Genomic DNA, 21,382 nt, shown 5'->3' on the forward strand with positions numbered 1-21,382 from the left:
AGGGGTTGCTTCTGGCTCTGTGCTCAGGGATCACTCCTGGTGGTGCTGAGGGACCATCTTCAGTGTTGGGGATCAAATCAGGGTCAACCACTTGCAGGGCAAATTCCTTACACTATACAATCTCTGCAGTTCCTAATGGGGTTTTTGGTTTGTTTTTTGATTTTGGTTTGGTTTTCGTTTTTTTTGGTTTTTTGTTCGTTTGTTTGTTTGTTTTTGTTTTGGGGGCCATATCTGGTGGTACTGAGGGCTTACTCCTGGCTCTGTACCCAGGGATCACTCCTGAGAGTGATACAGAGGGACCATATGAAGTGCTGGGAATTGAATCCAGGTTAGCTGTGTGCAAGGCAAGTGCCCTACCTGCTGTACTGTCACTCCGGCCAAGATTTTGGATGAGCCAATCAATATAAGAGCAATTCCCCAGCACCAGGCTCTGTAGAGTGGAATGATCTCTGTAGAGACAGGAATGCTCTGAGTTGAGCACTCAAGGCTCAGAGCTGTCAGGAATGGTCTGGAAGCACCCGAAGCTGAGTTGATTCCTGGCTGGGCCCCCTCCTCCAGTCCAGTCTCAGAGGAAGCTTCCTGGAGCTGAGGCTGATGGCTGAGAGTCTGGCAGCCGAGGCAGACTGGTTTGTGGCCGGTGACCTGGGGCATAGGAGCAGTAGGGGGAATCCTGGAGGACCCTGGCTAACGGTCAGGCCTGAGAGTAGCTCCATCCTGACCTGTGCTGGGCAATGGGGTGGGGGAGAAGGGGCAGCTAGAGTGCCTAAAGGCTGTCCATTGCTCCTGTGAGCTTATGGAAAGGCTTGTGGCCTCTCCCTGTTGCAAGTAAGTCCCTGCTTACCCCTCCCCAAATTCACAGGAATGGATCTGGACATGGGGAAGAGGAATAAAGAACTTTGTTTTGGAGGCCACTCCTGGCAGTACTCAGGGGTTACTCCTGACTCTGCACTCAGGGATCAGTGCTGGAGGTGCTTGGGGGGACCAAATAGAGTGTTGGGGATTGAACCTGGGTCACTGTGCAAGGCAAATGCTTTCCATACAGTATCTCTCCAGCACTAGAGAGGACCCAGGAGCCCAGACCCACTGGCCATGATGGCCTGCTGAGCCACAGCTATGCCACTGCATTGAAGTGTAACTTAAAGGAGCTGAGAGGGGACTAGAGCGCTAGGACAGCGGGGAGGGCATTTGCCTTGCATGCGGCCAACCCCGGTTCAATTCCGAGCATCCCATATGGTTCCCCAAGCACCGCCAGGAATAATTCCTGAGTACAGAGCCGGAAGTCACCCCTGAGCATTGCTGGGTGTGACCCAAAAAGCAAAATAAATAAATAAATAAATAAATCATAAAAAAAAAAAAGCTGAGAGTCTGAAGCCTAATTGAGACACTCACAATTTCCTTTTTCACAGGGAACAACCTCAGGGGATCCCAAATTCCTAAGAGTCTAGCTCCCTCCTCTGCACTTCACAGCCTGCTTCTTCATTGCCTACCTCCCACCTCCCCCAAGGCTGAGGGTCTGCACTGCCTTTAGGAACCTTTCCTGATCAGAGGGGGCTTAGCCACTGGATAGGCTGACTCTTTCTGGAAAGATCTAGAGAAGCACCTTCAAGTTGGGTGGGCCTGAGCCCCAGGGCACACACGAGCTTCCTCCCCTCCCCTCTGCAGGCAGCTGGCATCCCCTGAGAGTTCCAAGCTTTCCTGGGCCTGGCGCTTGCCTCTCACTGTGCCTGGCAATCCAAGAGCCTTTCCCCTGCCAGCCTCCATCTTGGCTTGCTTTCGCTCCACCGTCAGGAGTCTGGGCACAGATGCCCAGCAGTCTGCCCTAGAGCTGCACGTGGCCCCACTGGCACACGGCTCTGCCATGCCAGGCCAACTGCCAGCTTGCAAATCAGAACACCCTGCCCTTCCCGGTCGGGTCAGGATCAGGCTGGAGGGGAGCATCCGGATAGGTGAGTTTCCTGGCAGCCTCCTCTCCACTGTCTCCTACAGGTGCCTCCATCTGAGGGGGTCCCAGGGCTGTGGGCGGTTCTAGGGCCATAAGGTTGCGCCCCACTTCCCAGCCCTCCAGCAGATCCCACCCCTTAATGGCTTATGGATGAGGATCAGCCCAGTCAAGAGCCAAGGCTGTTTCTGAAAACTGGGGTTCCACTTCTTGCTGCGGGTTACTTCCTTATGCCTGGGCAAAACACCTACCCTTCTCTGGGCCTCATCTTTCCTCTCTGAGGATGTATTGAACCAGATGATGTCGAAGGTCCCTTCTCTTTTGGATTAAGGGAGCTTACTTGCTGGTTGCCCTGGGCACTGACTCCCCCCCTTATCCCCCCCCTCCTCAGTTTCTCGATTCCAGCATCAGCAAAACATGAGCCAGGGTAAGCCAGGAGGAAGAACTGGGTCCACAGGCAGATGTCACCATGTCAAATGCCAGGGATTTTATTCACTTGTTTGGGGTACTTGGTGACACACCAAGTGGTTACCCAGGTTCTGTGCTAAGGAGGGACCCCTGGCCGTGCTCAGGGGACCATGTGGTGGTGATGGGGATGTAAAGCAGGGTCACTGTCACTGAAGCCATATGAAAGGCCTTACCTCCTGTGCTATCTCTCAGGCTCCCAAATGCCAGGGTTTGTACCAGTTCTCTCCAAGAAAGGGAAAGAGTTGTGATCTAATTTAATCCTCATACCTCAGGACAGGTGGATGGTCCCATTTCCCTGAAAATGGGGTTGGAGGGTATGAAGTTAGAGCCCAGGGAATTGCTCTCTGCTGACTCCCATGCCCAGGAAGACCAGGCTTTTCTACTAGTTGATGATGGGGCTGGTTCTTTAAAAACAGAAAATTATTAATACCAGTACCCCACTTGATTATTTTGGTGGGGGTCCACATATGACAATGCTCAGGGGTTAATCCTAGCTCTGCACTCAGGAATTATTTTTGATGGTGCTCAGGGGATCATATGAGAGGTGGAGATTGAGCCTGAGTCAGTCTTGTGTAAGGAAAGTGCCCTACCTGCTTACCTGCTATAGCATCTAACCAGCCCCTACCTTATTGATTATTTTTTTTTCTTTTTTCTTTTTTACTTTCTGGGTCACACCTGGTGATGCTGGAGTGATAGCACAGAGCTTAGGGTGTTCGCCTTTCATGCGGCCAACCCGTGTTCGATTCCTCCGCCCCTCTCGGAGAACCCAGCAAGCTACTGAGAGTATCGCGCCTGCACGGCAGAGTCTGGCAAGCTACCCATGGTGTATTCTATATGCCAAAAACAGTAACAATAAGTCTCACAATGAGAAACGTTACTGGTGCCCGCTCGAACAAATCAATGAGCAACGGGATGACAGTGACAGTGACAGTGATCTGGTGATGCACAGGGGGTTACTCCTGGCAGTGCTCAGGGGACCATATGGGATGCTGGGAATTGAGCCTGGGTAGGCCGCATGTAAGGCAAACACCCTATCCGCTATGCTATCACTCAGCTCCCTTACTGATTCTTTTTTTTTTTTTTTTTTTGCTTTTTGGGTCACACCCAGCGATGCTCAGGGGTTACTTCTGGCTCTGCACTCAGGAATTACTCCTGGCGGTGCTTGGGGGACCATATGGGATGCCGGGGATCGAACCTGGGTTGGCCGCATGCAAGGCAAACGCCCTACCCGCTGTGCTATCGCTCCGGCCCCTCCTTACTGATTCTTAAAGGGCTTCTCCAGCAGTGCTTGGTGGGCTAAGTGCAGCCCATGGTGATATTCAACCCAGCAATGCAGGGCTCACTGGAGCCACTCTAACAGTGTTTGGGGGCTACTAGAGCTATAACCCATGATACTCAGAGGGTTATGAAATGCAACTCAGATGGATCTCCGGGCCTTGTGCACTCCAGGCCTGTGTAACATCCTTTTAGCTGTCTCCCCAGCCCCTTATTTACTTTTACTCCTGTGGACCAGACCTGACGATACTCAAAACATGTGGTGTCAGGGATCAAAACTATCCCCCCTCCCATACAAAATGTACTCTAGTCCTTTAAGCCAACTCCTTACCCCTAATTTTTTTTTTAAATAGAGACACTCTGCAGCAGTGCTTAGATGCCATACGGTGGTGGGAATTGAACTCAGGATTCCTGCATGCTAGGCAGGTGCTTTATCACTTTGAGCTATCTTCGGGGGCCCTGGAGCAGGGACTTGATCAAACTCAAGAGTCTACATTCTTGGGGCCAGAGATAGTACACAACAGGTAGGTTGCTTGCCTTCATGCAGCTGGCCTGGGTTCAATCTCCACACTCCATCCACACTCCATATGGTTCCCTGAGTACTGCCTGGAGTAATCCCTGAGCACAGAGCCAGGAGTAATCCCTGAGCATGGAGAGGTATGGCAAAACAAAATAACAATAACAAAAAAGTTTCTGTTCTATGTTCTTCCCCTGACTCAGGAGCTTGGCCTGGGTGTGGCACAGAACAAATCCAGGGGAGGACTCCAGCTGGAGACATGTACCCCCAAACTCTTTGCTCAGCCCTGCCTGCACCTGTAGGATACCCTAGGATTGCAGTTTAGAGGCAGGGCCCTGGGAGGCTGTGCGGGAGTCAGAGCTTCAAACTAGAACCAGAACCGGATTCTGGGCTGGAGTCGTGACCTGACCTTGAACACATTCTGAGGCCTCAAGAGAAGCACTCACCTCAAATTACAGGCTGTCTTTTCCTGGAGCATGGATAATAGGTGTGAAAGATCTTGGAATACTAGCAAGTTTCTCTTGGGTAAAAAAAGCATCACTAGATGATTGTTGTCATGAGGAAATGCGTGGCCAAGCACACGTGTGTGAGGACAGGGCAGGATCCAGTTTGAGGGGGCTGGGTACATGTAGTGGGCCAGGCAGAGGTCGCCTGTGGATGGTGGAGCAGGAGCAGGGGTTCAAATACTGGGGGTGGGGCTCACACACCTCATCCCTGGACGGGGTTATACCCGGGTAACTGTGTGCGAAAACTTATAGCATCGTCTGTCTATGAGTCAGACCACTAGGACATGTTCCAGAGGCTTCCCTGGGGACAGTCAAGTTGGCAGAGGGTGCTCGACTCTTCACTTTCAGGAAGAAGTCATCCCTGCCCTGTGACCCCGTTTCCTTCCTTGGACTGACCCTAGGGTTTGCTGGAAGCAAGGATGTGTGAGCCAGCCCATAGTCCCGTGGGAATTATCCTCCTCACTCCCTCTGCTTCCCCCTGCCTGGCCCCGGGGCCCCCTTGTCACTGGCTATGGGTGTGGGAAGACAGCCCTCATGAACAGAGCTGACATTTCAATCTGTCTCCCAAGCTCTTCAGATGCCTGCAAATTGCATCAAGACTTCATCACCCCCCTTGTCTAACACCCAGCCCTGTCTGGCCCCTGTCAGCCCTGGTCCTCAAACAAGTGACAAATTGCATTCCAGCCACTGCTGTAAGCCTGCAAGTGGGTGCTTGAAACCCTGGGGACCAGAGCTGTGCAGACAGCCTCTGGCTGAGAAGGAGGTGCTGGGGTGATTTCTGAACATGAACCCTGGGTTCCCTGGGTCCATTCCACCTCCACGTTTGTCCCAACCCTCCCTATCAGACTGGGCTGGTACAGACCAATTTGAGGGGACCACAGCTTCCCCAAATCAGAGGGGACCAAGGGCCTCAGCTTCATTTCTCCAGCTTTCCAGGCTTTCTGAGGGGAAGAATGGCTGTTGGGAACTGAGTCTCAGTACCTTGGAAAAAGCCAAGATCCACCTCCCAGATAAACCTGGGGGGCTGGGGACATGTGAATAAAAAAAAGTCTGTTTCTGCAGGTGACACCCCCATGAGGATGGAGGAGAAGGAGCTGCCTTGGCCTTTAGTCAGTCACAACTCCCAGTTTAACCCCTGTGTGATCTTTTGCAAGTTCCAGAGCCTCTCTGAGTCTGTTTGCTTATGGGGCCTTACCACCTTCCTCGTCTAACTGTGGTGAGGATGAAATCATGCCCATAAATGGTATAGGACTTGACACACGGTGGGGCTCTGCAAATAGAATTGTTATTGCTGCCACTGCCGCTGAGCCACTGCTGCCAAGCGGCAGGGTCAGGAGCCGGAAACAAGAGGTCAAAAGGGTGTTTATGGGAACTGCTAAGTTCTTTCCACTTCCCGGCCTTGGCTTTCTGGAGAATTTCCCTGCTGCACCGGCCTCCCTTCCTCCTGCCAGTCGGGGCCCCCCTTCACCACACTCGCTTGCTCACTCGCTCACAGGCCCACCTGCTCGTTCATTCCCTGAGCCCGAAGCGCCGCCGCTCCCCCCTTGAGGATTCCTGCTGTACGCATTCAGTGCCACTTAAGGCAGAATTACATGCTGCCTGGCATCTCTCGATAATTACAGATTCCACGTGTGTGAGTCTTGTTTGCCCAACTCTAGAATCACAGAATCTCCGAGTTTGAAGGGACCTCATCCAGCCTCTGCCTGCTGCAGGATTCCCCAAGGGACTGTCCCCGGCAGATGGTCAGGCAGCTCCACCCAAAATGCCCCCGCAGGAGCAGGAAGCTCCTCGGAGAGAGGTGCCACTCTGCCCCAGCCCGCTGCCTCATGTCTTCTCTTGGCTCCCAAGGACCTGCATTCTTTTCTCCCCAGGCAGAGGGAGACACAGGCAGATCTGTTCTCATCAGGGCCCAAAGCCGAGCCCGGCTGTGTCATTGGGTTTGACTGCACTCAGCATTCTCTGTGCTTTTTATTTCTTGGTTTGAGGACGACACAAGGTGATGCTCAGGGGTTATTGCTGGCTCTGTGTTAGGGGTGGATCCTAGAGATGCTTGGGGCACAGTATGTGGTACCAGGGATTGAACTAGGATTGGCAGCATGCAAGATAAGAGCCCTTCACATTGTACTATCTCTCTGACCCCCCACTGTGCTGAACTCACAGGGGTCAAGTGAGGAATGTCCACCCAGGAGCTGACACATTGAATCTCCATGTGTTTTTACTGACCAGCATTCACCACCCAAAAGGCAACTCTGGGCTCTACTTGGAGAGACAGAGGGAGGACTGGGGTGGGGGTGGCCATGAGACTTGAAAAACAGGGAGGAGGAAGGGAAGGCATTCTTGGGGCTGGGTCCTCTGCGCCAGAGGTGGGAGTGAGAGGTCCCTGGGGCTGCAGTCAGGCTAGCCAGCAACTGACATCAACTACAAACTGGCCAATCTGAACCTTGGCCTCTGAACAATCTGGTCACCAACTGGGACTGGGTAAGAGAGCGACATGATCTGATGTGAGATGGCAGGGTCCGGGGAAGAGTTGGCAATGAGAGGCGTGAAGGCAATTTTCCAGGTGAGAAACAATGTGAAGGTCTCTTCAGAGCCAACGGGACAAAGAGGAGTGGCCATGTGCAGAATCTGGGAGAGCAGATGGATAAAAATGTTGCATGTTGGAGCCAGAGTGATAGTACAGTGGGTATGGTGCTTCCCTTTGCATGTGGCCAACCTGGGTTCAATCCCCAGCATCCCATATGCCGTTTCCACCCATCCACCCAGCCCTGCTAGGAGTAAGCTTTGAGCACAGAGTCATGAGTAAGCCCTGAGCATCACTGAGTGTGGCACAAAACACAAAAGGGGTGGGGGGAGTAGTACTCACTGGATACCACTTACCAGGGCCAGAGTTAACCCTTAAAGGCCTTCCGACCAGATAGATGAGTGTGTTTGAACCACCCAGGGCACTTGTTAAAGTGCAGTGCTCAGGGCCAAAGAGATAGTACAGTAGATTGGGCACTTGCCTTACATATAGTCAGTTATGTTTAATCCTCAGCACCCAAGCCCACCAGGAATGATCCCTGAGCACAGAGCCAGGAGTAAGCTCTGAGCACTGCCGCATGTAGCCCAAAAACTAAAATAAAGCAGCACCTGGGGCTGGAGAATAGATAGTATAGTGGGTAAGGTGCTGGTCTTGCAGACGTTCAACAGGTTCAAACCCCGGTACCCAATATAGTCCCCTGATCATGCCCCCACCATCACCACCCTCCCCTCAAAAAGTGTAGCACAGGGGCTGGAGTGATAGCACAGTGGGTAGGGCATTTGCCTTGCACTCAGCCTACCTGGGTTCCATTCCTAGCATCCCATATGGTCCCCTGAACATGGCCAGGAGTAATTCCTGAGTGCAGAGCCAGGACTAACCCTGTGCATTGGCCAGGTGTGACCCAAAACCAAACAAACAAACAAACAAAAGTGCAGCACACAAGTCAGTAAATCCAAGGTGGGCTCTGTGTTCCGTGTTGCCAGGCTCATGCCACGGGTCCAAGGACCATGTTTTGAGTAACAGAGATGTGCACCAGGCCACTTGATACACAGAAAAAACTCAAATTGACTAGTTGGTCCCAGTAATATGGTTAGGATTAGGCCCTAAATCTCGGGGCTCTTAATCGAGCATTCCTTCCACCAGGCCATGCTGTCACTTCCCCCGTGGCCAGAGTCTGCTGCTGTTCTGTCCATCTTAGTGAAAGGAGGCTCAGGGCCCAAAAGATGCTCCAGGGCAGAGGGCTGGGATGGGCAGGCCCCGAGGACCACAGCCAGGGCTCAGACTGGAAACTCTGGGTTCTGTGGGCTCCTGGGGAGCTGCGGGGGATTGAAATGAGGAAGCACCCAGAGCAGCAACAGGTTGGGGTTCTCCACTGGCCGCAGTTCTGAGACTGTTGTTGTCTCGGCAAGGAGAGGGTGCTGCCTTCGGGCCAAGGGCCGGCCAGGGCTGCCACTCAAATCCTTCTAGGTGAGCAACAGTGATGATGAGCTGGGGAAGTGACAGTGGTGGCCAAAAACAGCCGATAGACTTGGGGTCCATATGACAGACCTGAGGGACTGCTGGATGTGAGGTCTGAGGGAGGAGGCAACAGGCTGGAGTCTGACTTGGGCATGCAGATGAGTGGAGGGGGTCATTCCCAGAGATGGGGAGGGCTGGCCACTGGAAAAGAAGGTGTTGGACTGAGTATGTGATGCCCGTGAACTATCTAACCAGGACTCATGGGGACACTAATAGTTAAGACCCTGACACTGCTGCCCAGCCCCGCCCCACCCCATCTAGTTCCACACACCCATTCCATCCCTACTTTACAGACAAGAGAACTGAGCCCAGGGAATGGCAAGGGCCAGGAGCAGCTGGTAGCTGAAGCACTTCGGAGACAGATCCATGCTTACAAATACCAGCTCTGTGAATAATCTTCGTGTGCCCTTGGATAATTTACATAATATCTCTGAATTTTAGGTCACATCCCCCAGGGTTACAGGAAGGAAACCAGCTCCTCCTGCACTCAAGCCTGGGGGCTCCCGTGTGTAGGAGACCCTGAAAATTGGCCATGCCTGGGGCTGACAGGAGCCTTGAGTAATAGGGCTCAGTCAGCAAGAAGCTGGAGTCTCTGCTTTGCTCGGAATCTCTGCTTTGCTCTGAGTCTCTGCTTTGCTCTCTCTCTCTCACTACCCACTGGCAGGTCCAGAATATCAGTCTCCTCGAGGGGGAGACAGTGACTGTGGAGGGCCTGGGGGGGCCTGATCCCCTGCCGCTGGCCAACCAGTCTTTCCTGCTAAGGGGCCAGGTTATCCGCAGCCCCACCCACCAAGCGGCCCTGAGGTTCCAGAGTCTTCCACCTCCTGCTGGGCCGGGCACCTTCCATTTCCACTATCAAGGTAGGCCTGGGCAACTGAGGGAAAAACCAGTTCAGGCTGGCTGTCCTCCTGGCAAGTCTCCTGGGGCCTATGAGCGTCTGTGGGGACACTCGGAGGGACTAGTAGCATATGGCACAGCAGTGCCGGGAAGCTTTGTACAATTGGAGGTAAGTCTGGGACATTTGACATCTCTGGAACTTCCCCTTCTTCTCCTACCAACTGCAGTGTCCGGGTCCTGAAGGGGGAGACAGTCAGGAGTCCTGTATACAGTCAGTGTCCACTGTCACTCATTCATTCAAGTGAGCTCTCCCCGTATCTCTGCTTCTTGCTAAGCCTATGCTAGACACTGCAAGATGAAGATGAAACAGCCAAGTCCCAGGCTAGAGTGACAGTACAGGGGGTAGGGCACTTACCTTGCATGTGGCCAACCTGGGTTCAATTCCCGGTACTCCATATGGCTCCCTGAGCCTGCCGAGAGTGATCCCTGAGTGCAGAGCCAGGAGTAAGACCAAAGCACACAGCAACAGAAGCCCTCTCCCCAGCGGGGGTCAAGGTCAAAGGGGCTTGACAGTGACCATCCAGAGGGCTCTCACTACCAGCCTGGTCTTCTCGAATGATCTCACCCAAAGTCCCAGTGAGCTGACAATACCTTTGGATATTGGGGAGTGGTGTGATAGTGTGGAAGACCACAGATTCCGAAGGAGAGTAGATTTCTGCTTAAATCTACTTCCCATGGTTTATTGACCTTGAAGGGGTCATTGGATCACTCTAATTCTCCTATTCCAGTACTCTAAGATGAGACCAAAAAAACCTACTCCCCAAAGTCAAAGTGGGAGGTAAATAAAACATTGCATGTCAGGTGCTTAGCACACACTTCTGTAAGGAAATGGGAATAAAATCAAAGAGCTGGCAGGTGGGGACAGGAGAGCTGGGGCTCAGGCTCTGTCTCTCTCCTCAGCTCTCCCTCCTCACCCCTCCTACCCCTGGGTAAGTCTTCTTGATCCTGTGAGCTGCTGCAACAGGGTAACCAGTTCAGAGGGGAGTGCTAATGGGGAAATAATTGGTGTGAACAATGATCCCTTTGCTGTGTATTGTCACGGACTGCTTCCTCGGCCCTGCGGGTGGCCACAGCCCAGGGAGGACATCGGCCACGGCAGGCCACTCTCGAGACTGGGATGCCTGGAACCCCACCTCGGGGAGCACTGGCTCCCTCCTGACTGCTTCGCCCAGTGCTGGGGAGACAGCTAGTGTGGCAGCAGGGAGCCTTGGTGGTGGGCAGGGGCTCAGCATGGACAGGGGCCAGCAGAGACAAGGGTGAGTATTTAGGCGGCCTGGCCAGCCTCCCTAATGGCTCATCAATCCTCCATAGCAGCCGCATAATTTCACGCCATGGTAACCTCCTCTCTTGTGGCGAATTCCTTTGCACAAAACTCCTGAACCTCCTTTCTGCTGGGTCAGACAAAAGTGGCTGAAAGGCAGCAAGTTGGAGGCCGGCCGAGGGGTGGAGACCCCCAGGTGGGACTGGGGAATGCGCCCATCATGCCTCCTGCTCAGCCTCAGAAGCCATCCTTCCTCGGCCCAGTTTTTGTCAATGATCAGCTCTTTCCTTAATGAGTGTAATTCCCCTAATTATAGACTGTAATTAGTCCTGATCCCAGAGATGGGAACGAGAGGAGCATGTGCTCACATGCGCGTCTCCCTGTGCTGGAGAAAGAGGGTGCCAGGAGGGGAGGAGAAGGGTCTGCATCCTCCCCACTGCTGCAGCCACCCAATTTGCTGCTGGAGGTCATGGGGCTGAATTTCCACACACACCCCCGCCCCCAATAAGGGCCTCACGGGCACAAGCAAGGTCCAACTGCCCCCAATACATACACGTGGCCTCAGGCAGGGAGAGGGGGGCCTGGGCCTGCCAGGCATCGCCTTCTTCCCCCATGAGTATTCCTGGCACCGAACTTGGCCCGGGAAACAGACGCCAGTGAGAAAATAGTGAGAAAATAGCTTGACAGATTGCAGTGGTGCAGGCTCCTCAGAACTGTCGTCATGGCAACGGGAGGAAGCGCGTCCTAGGAAGTGGCACTTTACCCACTATGGATTCTGGGGGCTTTGTCATCTGCCCCCAGCCTCCTGCTTTCCCCTCATCCCAGCCAAATTTCAGATTCTACAAAATGGGGGAAGGGGGTGGGGGGACACTCCCTCTCCAGTTCCGTGGAGCATTCACATTTGGCCCCGTTCCATTCTACACCTCCCTGGGGGGTCACCATCCCTCCATTGTGGGGAGGGTAACCCCACCTTTTTCTATACTCCCTCCTGGCCTGGATTCTCTACCCAGGTCATGTGGAGTATCTTCCCTGGGCAGCACTGACCATTACTCTCCATCTCTCCTGGTTCTTGACCCCACTTTATTCTTTCCATGTGCATCAGGTGGGGAAGGGGCAATGGCCAGTAAGTGGGTGGAGCTAGGAGCTTCAGGACACCCCCCCTCCCAAATTGCTGGGCTGCCGTATCAGGATATTTCCCTCTGCCTCTCCAAACCTTAGTCTTCCTCATCCAAAAATTATTGCTGAGTCCCCACTCCCCAGCCTTTGGGACATCAAGTAGGAAGAGGACAGTGGCCCCATACACGCTGGGCCCCTCGTGTTTCAAGGGTCCTTTGTCCCCAAGATTGCAAACAACAGCAGGCAGGGATGTTCCCTGTCTATTCTGTGTCAGGCATACACACATGGCCTTGCACATCACAATATTCTCTACCATACACTAAACGGGTGGATTAAGGAGGAAACTGAGACCCAGAGGTTAGCTGACTTGCCCAAGAAAGCACAAGGGGTAAAGAAACCTGTGTTCAAACCCAGGCAATATGACCCTAGAGGTCCCCTCCTGCCCGATGTTGTCTGCCAACCACAGTGAGCTGTGCATTGGCCATTCCCACAGAGCCTCTGAGAGAGGGAAAGCAGACTCTATCTCCCGTCACAGACGTAGGGACAGATGAAAATCACAAACTTGTTTCCGGATGTAGGTCAGCCTCCTTGTCTACTGACCCCACGGTATACCAAGTCCAGCACAATCCCTGGCTCTCTTTGTGTCCTCACTTTATAGCCTACACCCCACACGAACACACACACCGCCCCCAAACCAAGAACTTGTTCCTCCACCTGTAAAAGTTATTCTTCCTACCATCGTCAGAGACTGGCAAGCTACCCGTGGCGTATTCGATATGCCAAAAACAGTAACAATAAGTCTCACAATGGAGACGTTACTGGTGCCCGCTCAAGCATATGATGAACAATGGGATGACAGTGCTACAGTGCTACCATTCCCAGAGGCTTTCAGATCCTGTAGCTTAAACCTTCCAACTTCTACTTCTTCAGATCATACTCCCCCATCCCTCTCTGACCAAGCAATCCCTAACCCCCATTTTTAGTCACCCTTCAGTACACGGATGGGATTTATCAGGTTGTTTTGTAGGATTTGCTGCCACCATTTGGCCATATTTGGTATGACAATTTCAAAAGCTACTATGTTTCCCAAAGCAACTTTCATGAGGTCCTGTGTCTCCACCCGCACCCCTTCCTCTTTTAATTTTTATTTGGGCCACACCCAGCTGTACTCAGGATTTATTCCTGAGAGTCCTCAAGGGCCCATAGATGATGCTGAGAATCAAATCCCGGTCAGCCATGTGTAAGGCAAATGCCCTACCTGCTATAATCTCTCTCAGGTCTTGATTTGTACATGAAAATGGAGAAAGCGTGTACTGATCCCTCTGCCACTTTATTTTTTTGCAGTGCCAAGAATTAAACTCAGGGTCTCACAAGCAAGACATCGTTTAGCCATCTCTCTCTGACCCTGTACTTCCTGACTTCAGTCCTTCCCACTGTAATTACCATATATGACCTATTGGGGAAACAGTGCTTTAGAGATACACTGCTCGTGGGTAGGGCGTTTGCCTTGCACGCAGCCGATCTGGGTTCGATTCCCAGCATCTTATATGGTCCTCTGAGCACTGCCAGGGGTAATTCCTGAGTGCAGAGCTAGGAGTAACCCCTGAGCATCGCCGTGTGTGACCCCCCCTCCAAAAAAAGAGAGAGATACACTGCTCCATTTCAAGTGCTTTCACACCACAAGTCATTCAAAAAATATTTCTTAGAACCTGAATGATAGTACAGAAGGTAGCGTGCTTGTCTAACATGTACTTGAGCTGGATCTGATCCCCAGCACCCAATATGAGCCAGAAGTAACCTTCTGAGCACCACTAGACATAGCAAAATAAAGAATAAATGCAGGGGGGGAAATAAATAGTGGGGCTCAGGGCTGACTTCTGGCTTTGTGTTCAGGGATCACTTCTAGTAGGGCTTGGGGGACCATATGTGGTGCCAGGATCAAGCCTGAGTTGGCCATATGCAAGGCAGGTGCCTCCCACTATACAATCTCTGACCCCAAAATAATTAAGTTTTTGGGGGCTTTTGGATCATCCTGGTGGTATCACTGCCAGTTTTATCCCCAGGGTCACAACAAGTGCATGACCTCAGACATCACAGCAGTGACAGCAAAGTGGAAGTAGGTGGGGACAGGAAAGAAATCCTTTGTTGGGGGGAGAGGTCACACCTGGCTGTGCTCAGGATTGACTCCTGGCTCTGCACTCAGGGTTCATTCCTAGTGGACTTGGGGGACCTTATGGGGTGCCAGGGATTAAACCTTGGTTGGCAGTGTGCAAGGCAAGTGCTGTGTTATTTCTTCAGCCCATTGGCCGGCATTATGAACCTCATTTTAAAAATCTGAAGACGCACTGAGATGAAGTCAATTGTCTGACATATCTTAAACCTGGGGCCAGAACTCAAGCCTCCTGACTTGCTGCTTGGTGCCTATTCTACTAACTAGGCTGCAGAAGTATCCTGGGCACCATCTGGAGGTGGGAAGTCATTCTGCTACAACTCCCCAGCACACACACGCCACACATGCCAACACACACACACACACACACACACACACACACACAGCATCACCCTTTCTCTCTCTGCAGCTTATCTCCTGAGCTGCCGCTTTCCCCGACGTCCTGCCTACGGAGTTGTGACTGTCACCAGCCTCCATCCAGGAGGCAGTGCTCGTTTCAACTGTGTCACTGGCTATCAGCTGAGGGGGGCCAGGTTCCTTACCTGTCTGAATGCCACCCAGCCCTTCTGGGATTCCCAGGAGCCTGTCTGCATTGGTGAGTAGCCCCAGGGGACTCACCCCAGCTCTCAGCTGCTGTTGGACATTGTCCTTTGCGATCCGTAAGGAAGCCAGGAAAGGGTGTGTGCTTTGCTAGCTCCCATACTTTGAGCACCTATGCTCTGGAGGCACCTTGGGTATACAGAGCTGAATTAAACAGGGACTGTCCTCAAAGAATCTGCAGCTCCAGGAAATGGCAGAGCGTCGGGGGAGGCACAGGGGTCACCAACCTCCAGAGCAGGAAGTAAAGAACTAATGAGGAGACCGAGACCTGGGAGGGGCGGAAGCCGCTAGTTCTCTCTGGGTATTGATGGGGCTTCCTGGGGAAGCAGCTCTAATGCTTTGGCACGGTCTGGGCAGTGACGCAGAAGCAAGGAGAGGGAGTGTGTTGGCACCCAAAAGACAGTCAGATTTGGCTGCAATCTGAGGAATGCTGGATGGATAGAGGGGGACCTTGAAGGACAAGTTACAGGGTGGGGAGCCATTGAAGCTTTTGGAGAAAGAGAAAGAGAATTCAGAACTGTTTCTTGTGTGTGGGGGGGGAGTGAGTCACAGCTTGTGGTGCTCAGTAGACCATATGGGATGCAAGAGCTCAAACCTGGGTTAGCCGCATGCAAAGCAAGTGCAAATCAAGCGAGCTCAGAACTCTTGCTCAGAGAAGCCAACCAGGTTTCTGGCAGTGGGGAGAACAGCTAATGGAGAGGGTTTGAAGTAGGGGATGAAGAGGAGAGGAGGTTCCAGAGGCACAGAAGAAAGGGGAAGGGAAAAGCTGAGCCTCCGGTCCCAGGTAGAGAGGGTCCTGCTGGTAGAAGGAAGATGCAGGGCAGAGTTTGCAGCAGGGAATCAAGCTGGACTATTGCACCTCACTTCATCCTATAACCCTCCCGGTGGCAAGCGCACAGGAGAGTGAGCCAGATGTGAGCTCTGACTTCCAGGAACTGTCTGACAAGAAGCTCAGCAAGTTCAGTGCTGACAGCGGGCACCGTGGGGGTCTGGGGGGAGATCTGCTCCAGCAGGACAGAATGAGGCTGTTGGCTTAGTGAAGTAGAGGCCTCCTGGAACCGCCACAGGGGGTACGGGAGTGAAGCACAGGGTGAGGGGTCCCTCGGGAAGAGGGAGGCTGTGGGCAAGGCAGGAACCGAGTGCAGTGAGTTGGGTTCATAAAGCAACAAGCTGCTCTCTTGCACATTATCCTGGCAGTCCTGAGGAGTCACCGAGTTATCCAAACAAAAGCTGGGGCCTCATCAGATCGGAAGGGCAGTTCCAGTCTGAGACCCAGCAGATAACGGTGCCTGACCTTCTGCAGAGAAGAAACTCCCCATCACTCCCCTCTGGGAACTAAGTTCAAAAAGTCCACTGGGGGATGTGGAGACAGAGGCATATACTAGCCAGAGAATACAGAGCTGGATGTCCAGGAGAGGTCGGTGTGTTAGGAATTCCTTCTACCTGGGATCCCTTCTCTGTCCCACCTCCCTACCCAGGGATGTGGCCAAGTCCACCTGTGTCCTCACCAACATAGAGGGGCTCAGAGAGAAAAAAGAGAGAAAAGACAGTCCCAGCCTGCAGGAGTCAGGGCGCAGAGGCCACAGGTGAGTCTTAGAGCAGGAAGGGTAGGCCAGCTTTGGGTTGTGTGTCTACCCATCTAGGGCATAAGACGTGGGCATGGATGGGACATATATCAGCTATTTGTTCCCTATTCCCCTTACTCTTTCTGACATTCATTCATATAAGCCAGCAAAGCAAAACACTGACTACCAACTCTAGAAAAGACCCCCTTCACCAAAACATTCATTCTGCTAGAGACCTCGTCACTTAATAACTGATTTTAAGAGAGTGTCATTTGTAGAGATAACAGATATACTCAAGAAGGTTGCAATAGTACAGTGGCTAGGGTGTTTCCATTGCACATGGCCAACCTGGGTTCAATCCTTGGCATCGGATATGGTTCCCTCAAGTCCCACCAGGAGTCATCCCTGAACTTTAAAAAATAAAAAAAGGGAAAAGAAAAATTGGGTCCATGGTAAGGGGATTTAATAGTCTCCCCAGAGTCAGGAAGGATCACCCAGAGGAACCAGGATAGGGCAGTGGCCAGGGCAGTAGACATTAGCACACCTGCCACAGTTCCGGGAGAGGCTGTGAGTGGTCCCCAGGGCAGGAAAGGGGAGGAGGTGGGATTCTGCAAGTCCAAGCTGCCTAGAGCTATTGGGCACAGAGGCACTGGGGTGCCCTTTGGACCATGAAGTCTAAGGGAGAGCCAGAGTGACTGGAAGACCAGTTGGTTGTGCTGTCTGGGATGGAGTGAGGGGCCCAGTCTGCAGTCCTGCTCCTGTCCCATAGCTGCCTGTGGTGGAGTGATCCGCAATGCCACCACGGGTCGCATCGTCTCACCTGGATTCCCCGGCAACTACAGCAACAACCTCACCTGCCACTGGCTGCTTGAGGCTCCTGAGGGCCAGCGGTTGCACCTGCACTTTGAGAAGGTCTCCCTGGCCGAGGATGATGACAGGTGAGGGGATGGAGATGACGCAGGGGGTAGCACATGGTGGCCTGGGAATCAGGTTAGAAGGCCACATCCCACCCAGGTCAGTGACCTGCCATGCAACTATTGTCTCCTGGGCCAGGCTTATCATCCGTAATGGGGACAATGTGGAGGCCCCACCCGTGTACGATTCCTACGAGGTGGAGTACCTGCCCATTGAAGGCCTGCTCAGCTCCGCCAGACACTTCTTTGTGGAGCTCAGTACTGACAGCAGTGGGGCAGCAGCAGGCATGGCCCTGCGCTATGAGGGTGAGTCTGTGGGGCCTGCCCAGGGCCTGGGCTCGAGTCTCTCCTCTCATACCTTCCCTCTCTCTGCATCCACTTTGCTCCTTCCAACTTAGCCCTGCCTTGCCTGGTGCTTGGGCCTCCTGCCCTGCCCCTCCCTTAAGTATAGGATTCCGATCCAAATTTTTCAGGGGACACCTACCTGGACCCATGCCCTCTGGCCCAAAAGAGTGACTTCTCTAGAGTTCAAAGAGCAAAAAAGGCCCAACTCATAAGGACAAATGACTGTGAACAGCATTCTAAAACCACTCCTCCATGCGTACATGTACTGCCTCATTCAGCAAAGCATTTATTGAGCACCTCATTTACAAAAAAAATTATTGAGCCTCTTCTATGTACTGAGAACAAAACTAGGCACCAGGAACATGGTGGTGAAGAGCGAGCACAGCAGGAGTGGATCCTGGCCTGTCTGTCTCTGTGCTCACTCCAAGCCTGAACACACCTCTGTAGTAAGAGTGAGGTCCTGGGAGGCAGAGAGAAGGCTCTTTCCCTGTGTCTGTCCCAGCCAGGGCTGAGCGGGGCTGGGCCCTGTGGTTTTCAGCCTTCCAGCAAGGCCATTGCTATGAGCCCTTTGTCAAATACGGCAACTTCAGCAGTAGCGCACCCTCCTACCCCGTGGGTACCACCGTGGAGTTCAGCTGTGACCCGGGCTACACCCTGGAGCAGGGCTCCATCATCATTGAGTGTGTTGACCCCCACGACCCGCAGTGGAATGAGACAGAGCCGGCCTGCCGAGGTCAGTAGGTCCCCATGGATGGGTCTGCCAGGAGTGGGCGGGAAGGGATACCAGAAAACCAGTCACAGTGCCAGGGGCCCCATGGACCTGCTGGCCTGTGTGGTTCAAGCTGCCCCTAGAGAAGACGGGGGTAGGCACTCCTGTGGGCAGGTGGCAGCCCCCCAGGACACAGCACTGGGGGGAACGCGGAGGGGACGCGCCTCCCGGGCCTCCCCTGCCTTTCAGCTGTGTGCAGTGGGGAGATCACCGACTCGGCGGGGGTTGTGCTCTCCCCCAACTGGCCGGAGCCCTATGGCCGTGGGCAGGATTGCATCTGGGGCGTGCATGTGGAGGAGGACAAGCGCATCATGCTGGACGTCCGAGTGTGAGTGCCTGTCGGGCTTGCCCAGCCAGCTCTCTGATCAGCTCTTGATCTCTGGAGCTGTTTCTTGCCCAGCCTGCTGTGGGGTGGCCAGCCTGCCCTCCCTGACAGTCTTCCTCCACAGGCTGCGCATAGGCCCTGGTGATGTCCTCACCTTCTATGATGGGGACGACCTCACAGCCCGGGTCCTCGGCCAGTACTCAGGGCCCCGGGGTCACTTCAAACTCTTTACCTCCATGGCGGATGTCACCATCCAGTTTCAGTCGGACCCTGGGGCCTCAGTGCTCGGTTACCAGCAGGGGTTTGTCATCCACTTCTTTGGTAAGCTTGCCTTTGCCCCATTTGGCTTTTTGGTGGGGTTGGGGGGCTTAAGGCTGCCCCAGTGCAGATTTCAAAACACAGCCCATCAGAGTGGCCATGGGACAGAGCCCGAATGCCTGAATGCTCTTATCCAGTGAAGGAAAGCCCAGGTGTGCCAGGTCTTACCTGAAGGCAGTTGGTCTGGCCTGGTTCTACATCTTCCCTGTTGAAGCAAGGGCTTGGGTTGATGGCAAGAACATTGTATAGGAAAATAAAAGAGATGAGGCTGGAGAGACAATTCTGGGGATAAGGCACCTGCTTTGCATGCCCTGGTTTGATCCCTGGCACTGCATATGGTCCCCTGAGCCCCCCCCCCAAGAGGATCCCTCAGCACAGAACCAGGAGTAAGCTCTGAACACTGCTGGGTGTGGATTAGCTCCCCCACTGCCCCCTGCCCCCCAGAAAAAGGTCTTCATTCCTACCTTTTTATCTTTAATATAACTCTCCCTGGACCCTCTCTCAGTACCAAAAAACTGGCCAACATGATTTTGAGTGTTTTTTTTTCTGGGGGGGGGAGTTGATTTTTTGTGTTTGGGAGCCACACCTGGCAGTACTGGGGGCTATGCAGTGTTGCGGACTGTACCTGGGGCTCCTGCATGCAAAGCATGCTCTAGTCCTTTAACTCATTTCCCCAGCCCCAGCATGCTTTTGGAAGGAAGGTCAAAGCCTGTCTGGTAGGAAGCTCTAGAATCTAGGAGACAGAACAGTGCCAGGGACAGGCAGGGAAAGGCTGCAGAGCAACAAGGAATGAGTCCCCAGGCCTTCCCAGGCCAGGCAAGGCTCAGGAGCAAGTGACAGGAGCCCAAGTGCCCCCTGAGTGTAGGAGGCATGCACAGGCACTTAGGTGCTGGCTCAGAGTTGCATCTTGCTGCCCTGTGCCCCCAGAGGTGCCCCGCAATGACACGTGCCCAGAGCTGCCTGAGATCCCCAATGGCTGGAAGAGTCCGTCACAGCCTGAGCTGGTGCATGGCACTGTGGTCACCTATCAGTGCTACCCAGGCTACCAGGTGGTGGGACCCAGTGTCCTCATGTGCCAGTGGGACCTAACCTGGAGCGAGGACCTGCCCTCCTGCCAGAAGGGTGAGTGTGTCAGTTCCCCACGTGTCCTTCTCAGCACAACCTACAAGCCTCTCCGGGATTCCAAGCCAGACTCAGGTTGCTTCTGGCAGATAACTTCGTCGTTCCTTCCCTGTTATTTCCTTACCTATAAAATGGGATGCTATCTTTTAACATGGTTACCCACCATGTACTCAAATGTATTTGGGTTCTGGTAGGTGGCCGGTTAGCGAGTGCTGACCATGATGGATGGAACCAAGGATGGTCACCTTGCCCAATGGAAATAGGATAGTGCCAATAGCCCAAAGATGCTGGCTGATGGGGAACAGAGGATGGGCCTTGGCCGAGCTCTCCCTATCACCTCCTGCCCCTAGTGACTTCCTGCCATGATCCTGGGGACGTGGAACATAGCCGCCGCCTCATATCCAGCCCCAAATTTCCTGTGGGGACCACCGTGCAATATATCTGCGACCAGGGGTTTGTGCTGACGGGCAGTGCCACCCTCACCTGCCACGACCGCCATGCCAGCAGCCCCAAGTGGAGTGACCGGGCCCCAAAGTGTCTCCGTAAGTGTCCATTGGATAGGAAGGGAGGTTTCTGGAGAGATCCAAGACTCTCTGGAGGCGAAGGGCTTAGCACACTCCTGGGGCTGCCTGTTTTGCAGTAGAGCAGTTCAAGCCGTGCCATGGCCTCAGCGCTCCAGAGAATGGCGCCCGCAGTCCTGAGAAGAGGCTACACCCGGCGGGGGCAACTGTCCACTTTTCGTGTGCCCCTGGCTATGTGCTGAAGGGTCAGGCCAACCTCAAGTGTGTGCCCGGGCACCCATCACACTGGAGTGACCCCCCACCCATCTGCAGGGCTGGTGAGTGCGCTGCCTGATTGGGGGCTGTTGTGGCAAAGATGTCGCGTGTTGAGAAACAGAGGCCCCCTGTCTATGCCCCCTTCATGTGTCTCTGGGTCTGCTCAGTCTCATCAGGTCCTTCTGACTTGGTGGCAGCAAGTCCTTCTGACTTGGTGGCTGGGGTGGGCTCACCTGGGACAGACCCTGCCCTTTAGCCCACTCCCTGCTCCAGCAGTTTGGCTCGTTGGGCTCACCCAATGCCCTTGGCCCCCCTCTTGTTCCAGCCTCTCTGGATGGGTTCTACAATGGCCGCAGCCTGGACGGTGAGCCCCCATGCCAAGGGCCAGGGATATACTCTCCTAGTCCCGGGTTCTCATAGCTCACAGGCCCTGGGCTCCCTAAGGAGGGAGGGTAGAGAG

At 53.7% G+C, this 21,382-nt stretch overlaps 1 protein-coding gene across 6 annotated transcripts in view; it reads left to right on the plus strand.

Annotated features, from left to right (window-relative positions):
* SEZ6 (seizure related 6 homolog) overlaps positions 1–21,382 on the plus strand; it is a 49,446-nt gene that overhangs the window by 26,461 nt on the left and 1,603 nt on the right. For 3 of the 6 annotated variants that reach the window (XM_055130961.1, XM_012931930.2, XM_004605014.2), the window contains 11 exons: positions 9,409–9,604; positions 14,598–14,783; positions 17,123–17,291; positions 17,407–17,573; positions 18,151–18,345; positions 18,571–18,709; positions 18,831–19,027; positions 19,952–20,146; positions 20,497–20,688; positions 20,787–20,984; positions 21,248–21,286. In XM_055130961.1, coding sequence (XP_054986936.1) covers positions 9,409–9,604; positions 14,598–14,783; positions 17,123–17,291; positions 17,407–17,573; positions 18,151–18,345; positions 18,571–18,709; positions 18,831–19,027; positions 19,952–20,146; positions 20,497–20,688; positions 20,787–20,984; positions 21,248–21,286 — 1,873 coding nt within the window. The remainder of the gene's footprint in view (positions 1–9,408; positions 9,605–14,597; positions 14,784–17,122; positions 17,292–17,406; positions 17,574–18,150; positions 18,346–18,570; positions 18,710–18,830; positions 19,028–19,951; positions 20,147–20,496; positions 20,689–20,786; positions 20,985–21,247; positions 21,287–21,382) is intronic. The other 3 variants (XM_055130960.1, XM_055130962.1, XM_055130959.1) reach the window with 2 other exon arrangements.

This window comes from Sorex araneus, chromosome 3 (genome assembly GCF_027595985.1).
Source record: "Sorex araneus isolate mSorAra2 chromosome 3, mSorAra2.pri, whole genome shotgun sequence".
Classification (NCBI taxonomy): domain Eukaryota; kingdom Metazoa; phylum Chordata; class Mammalia; order Eulipotyphla; family Soricidae; genus Sorex; species Sorex araneus.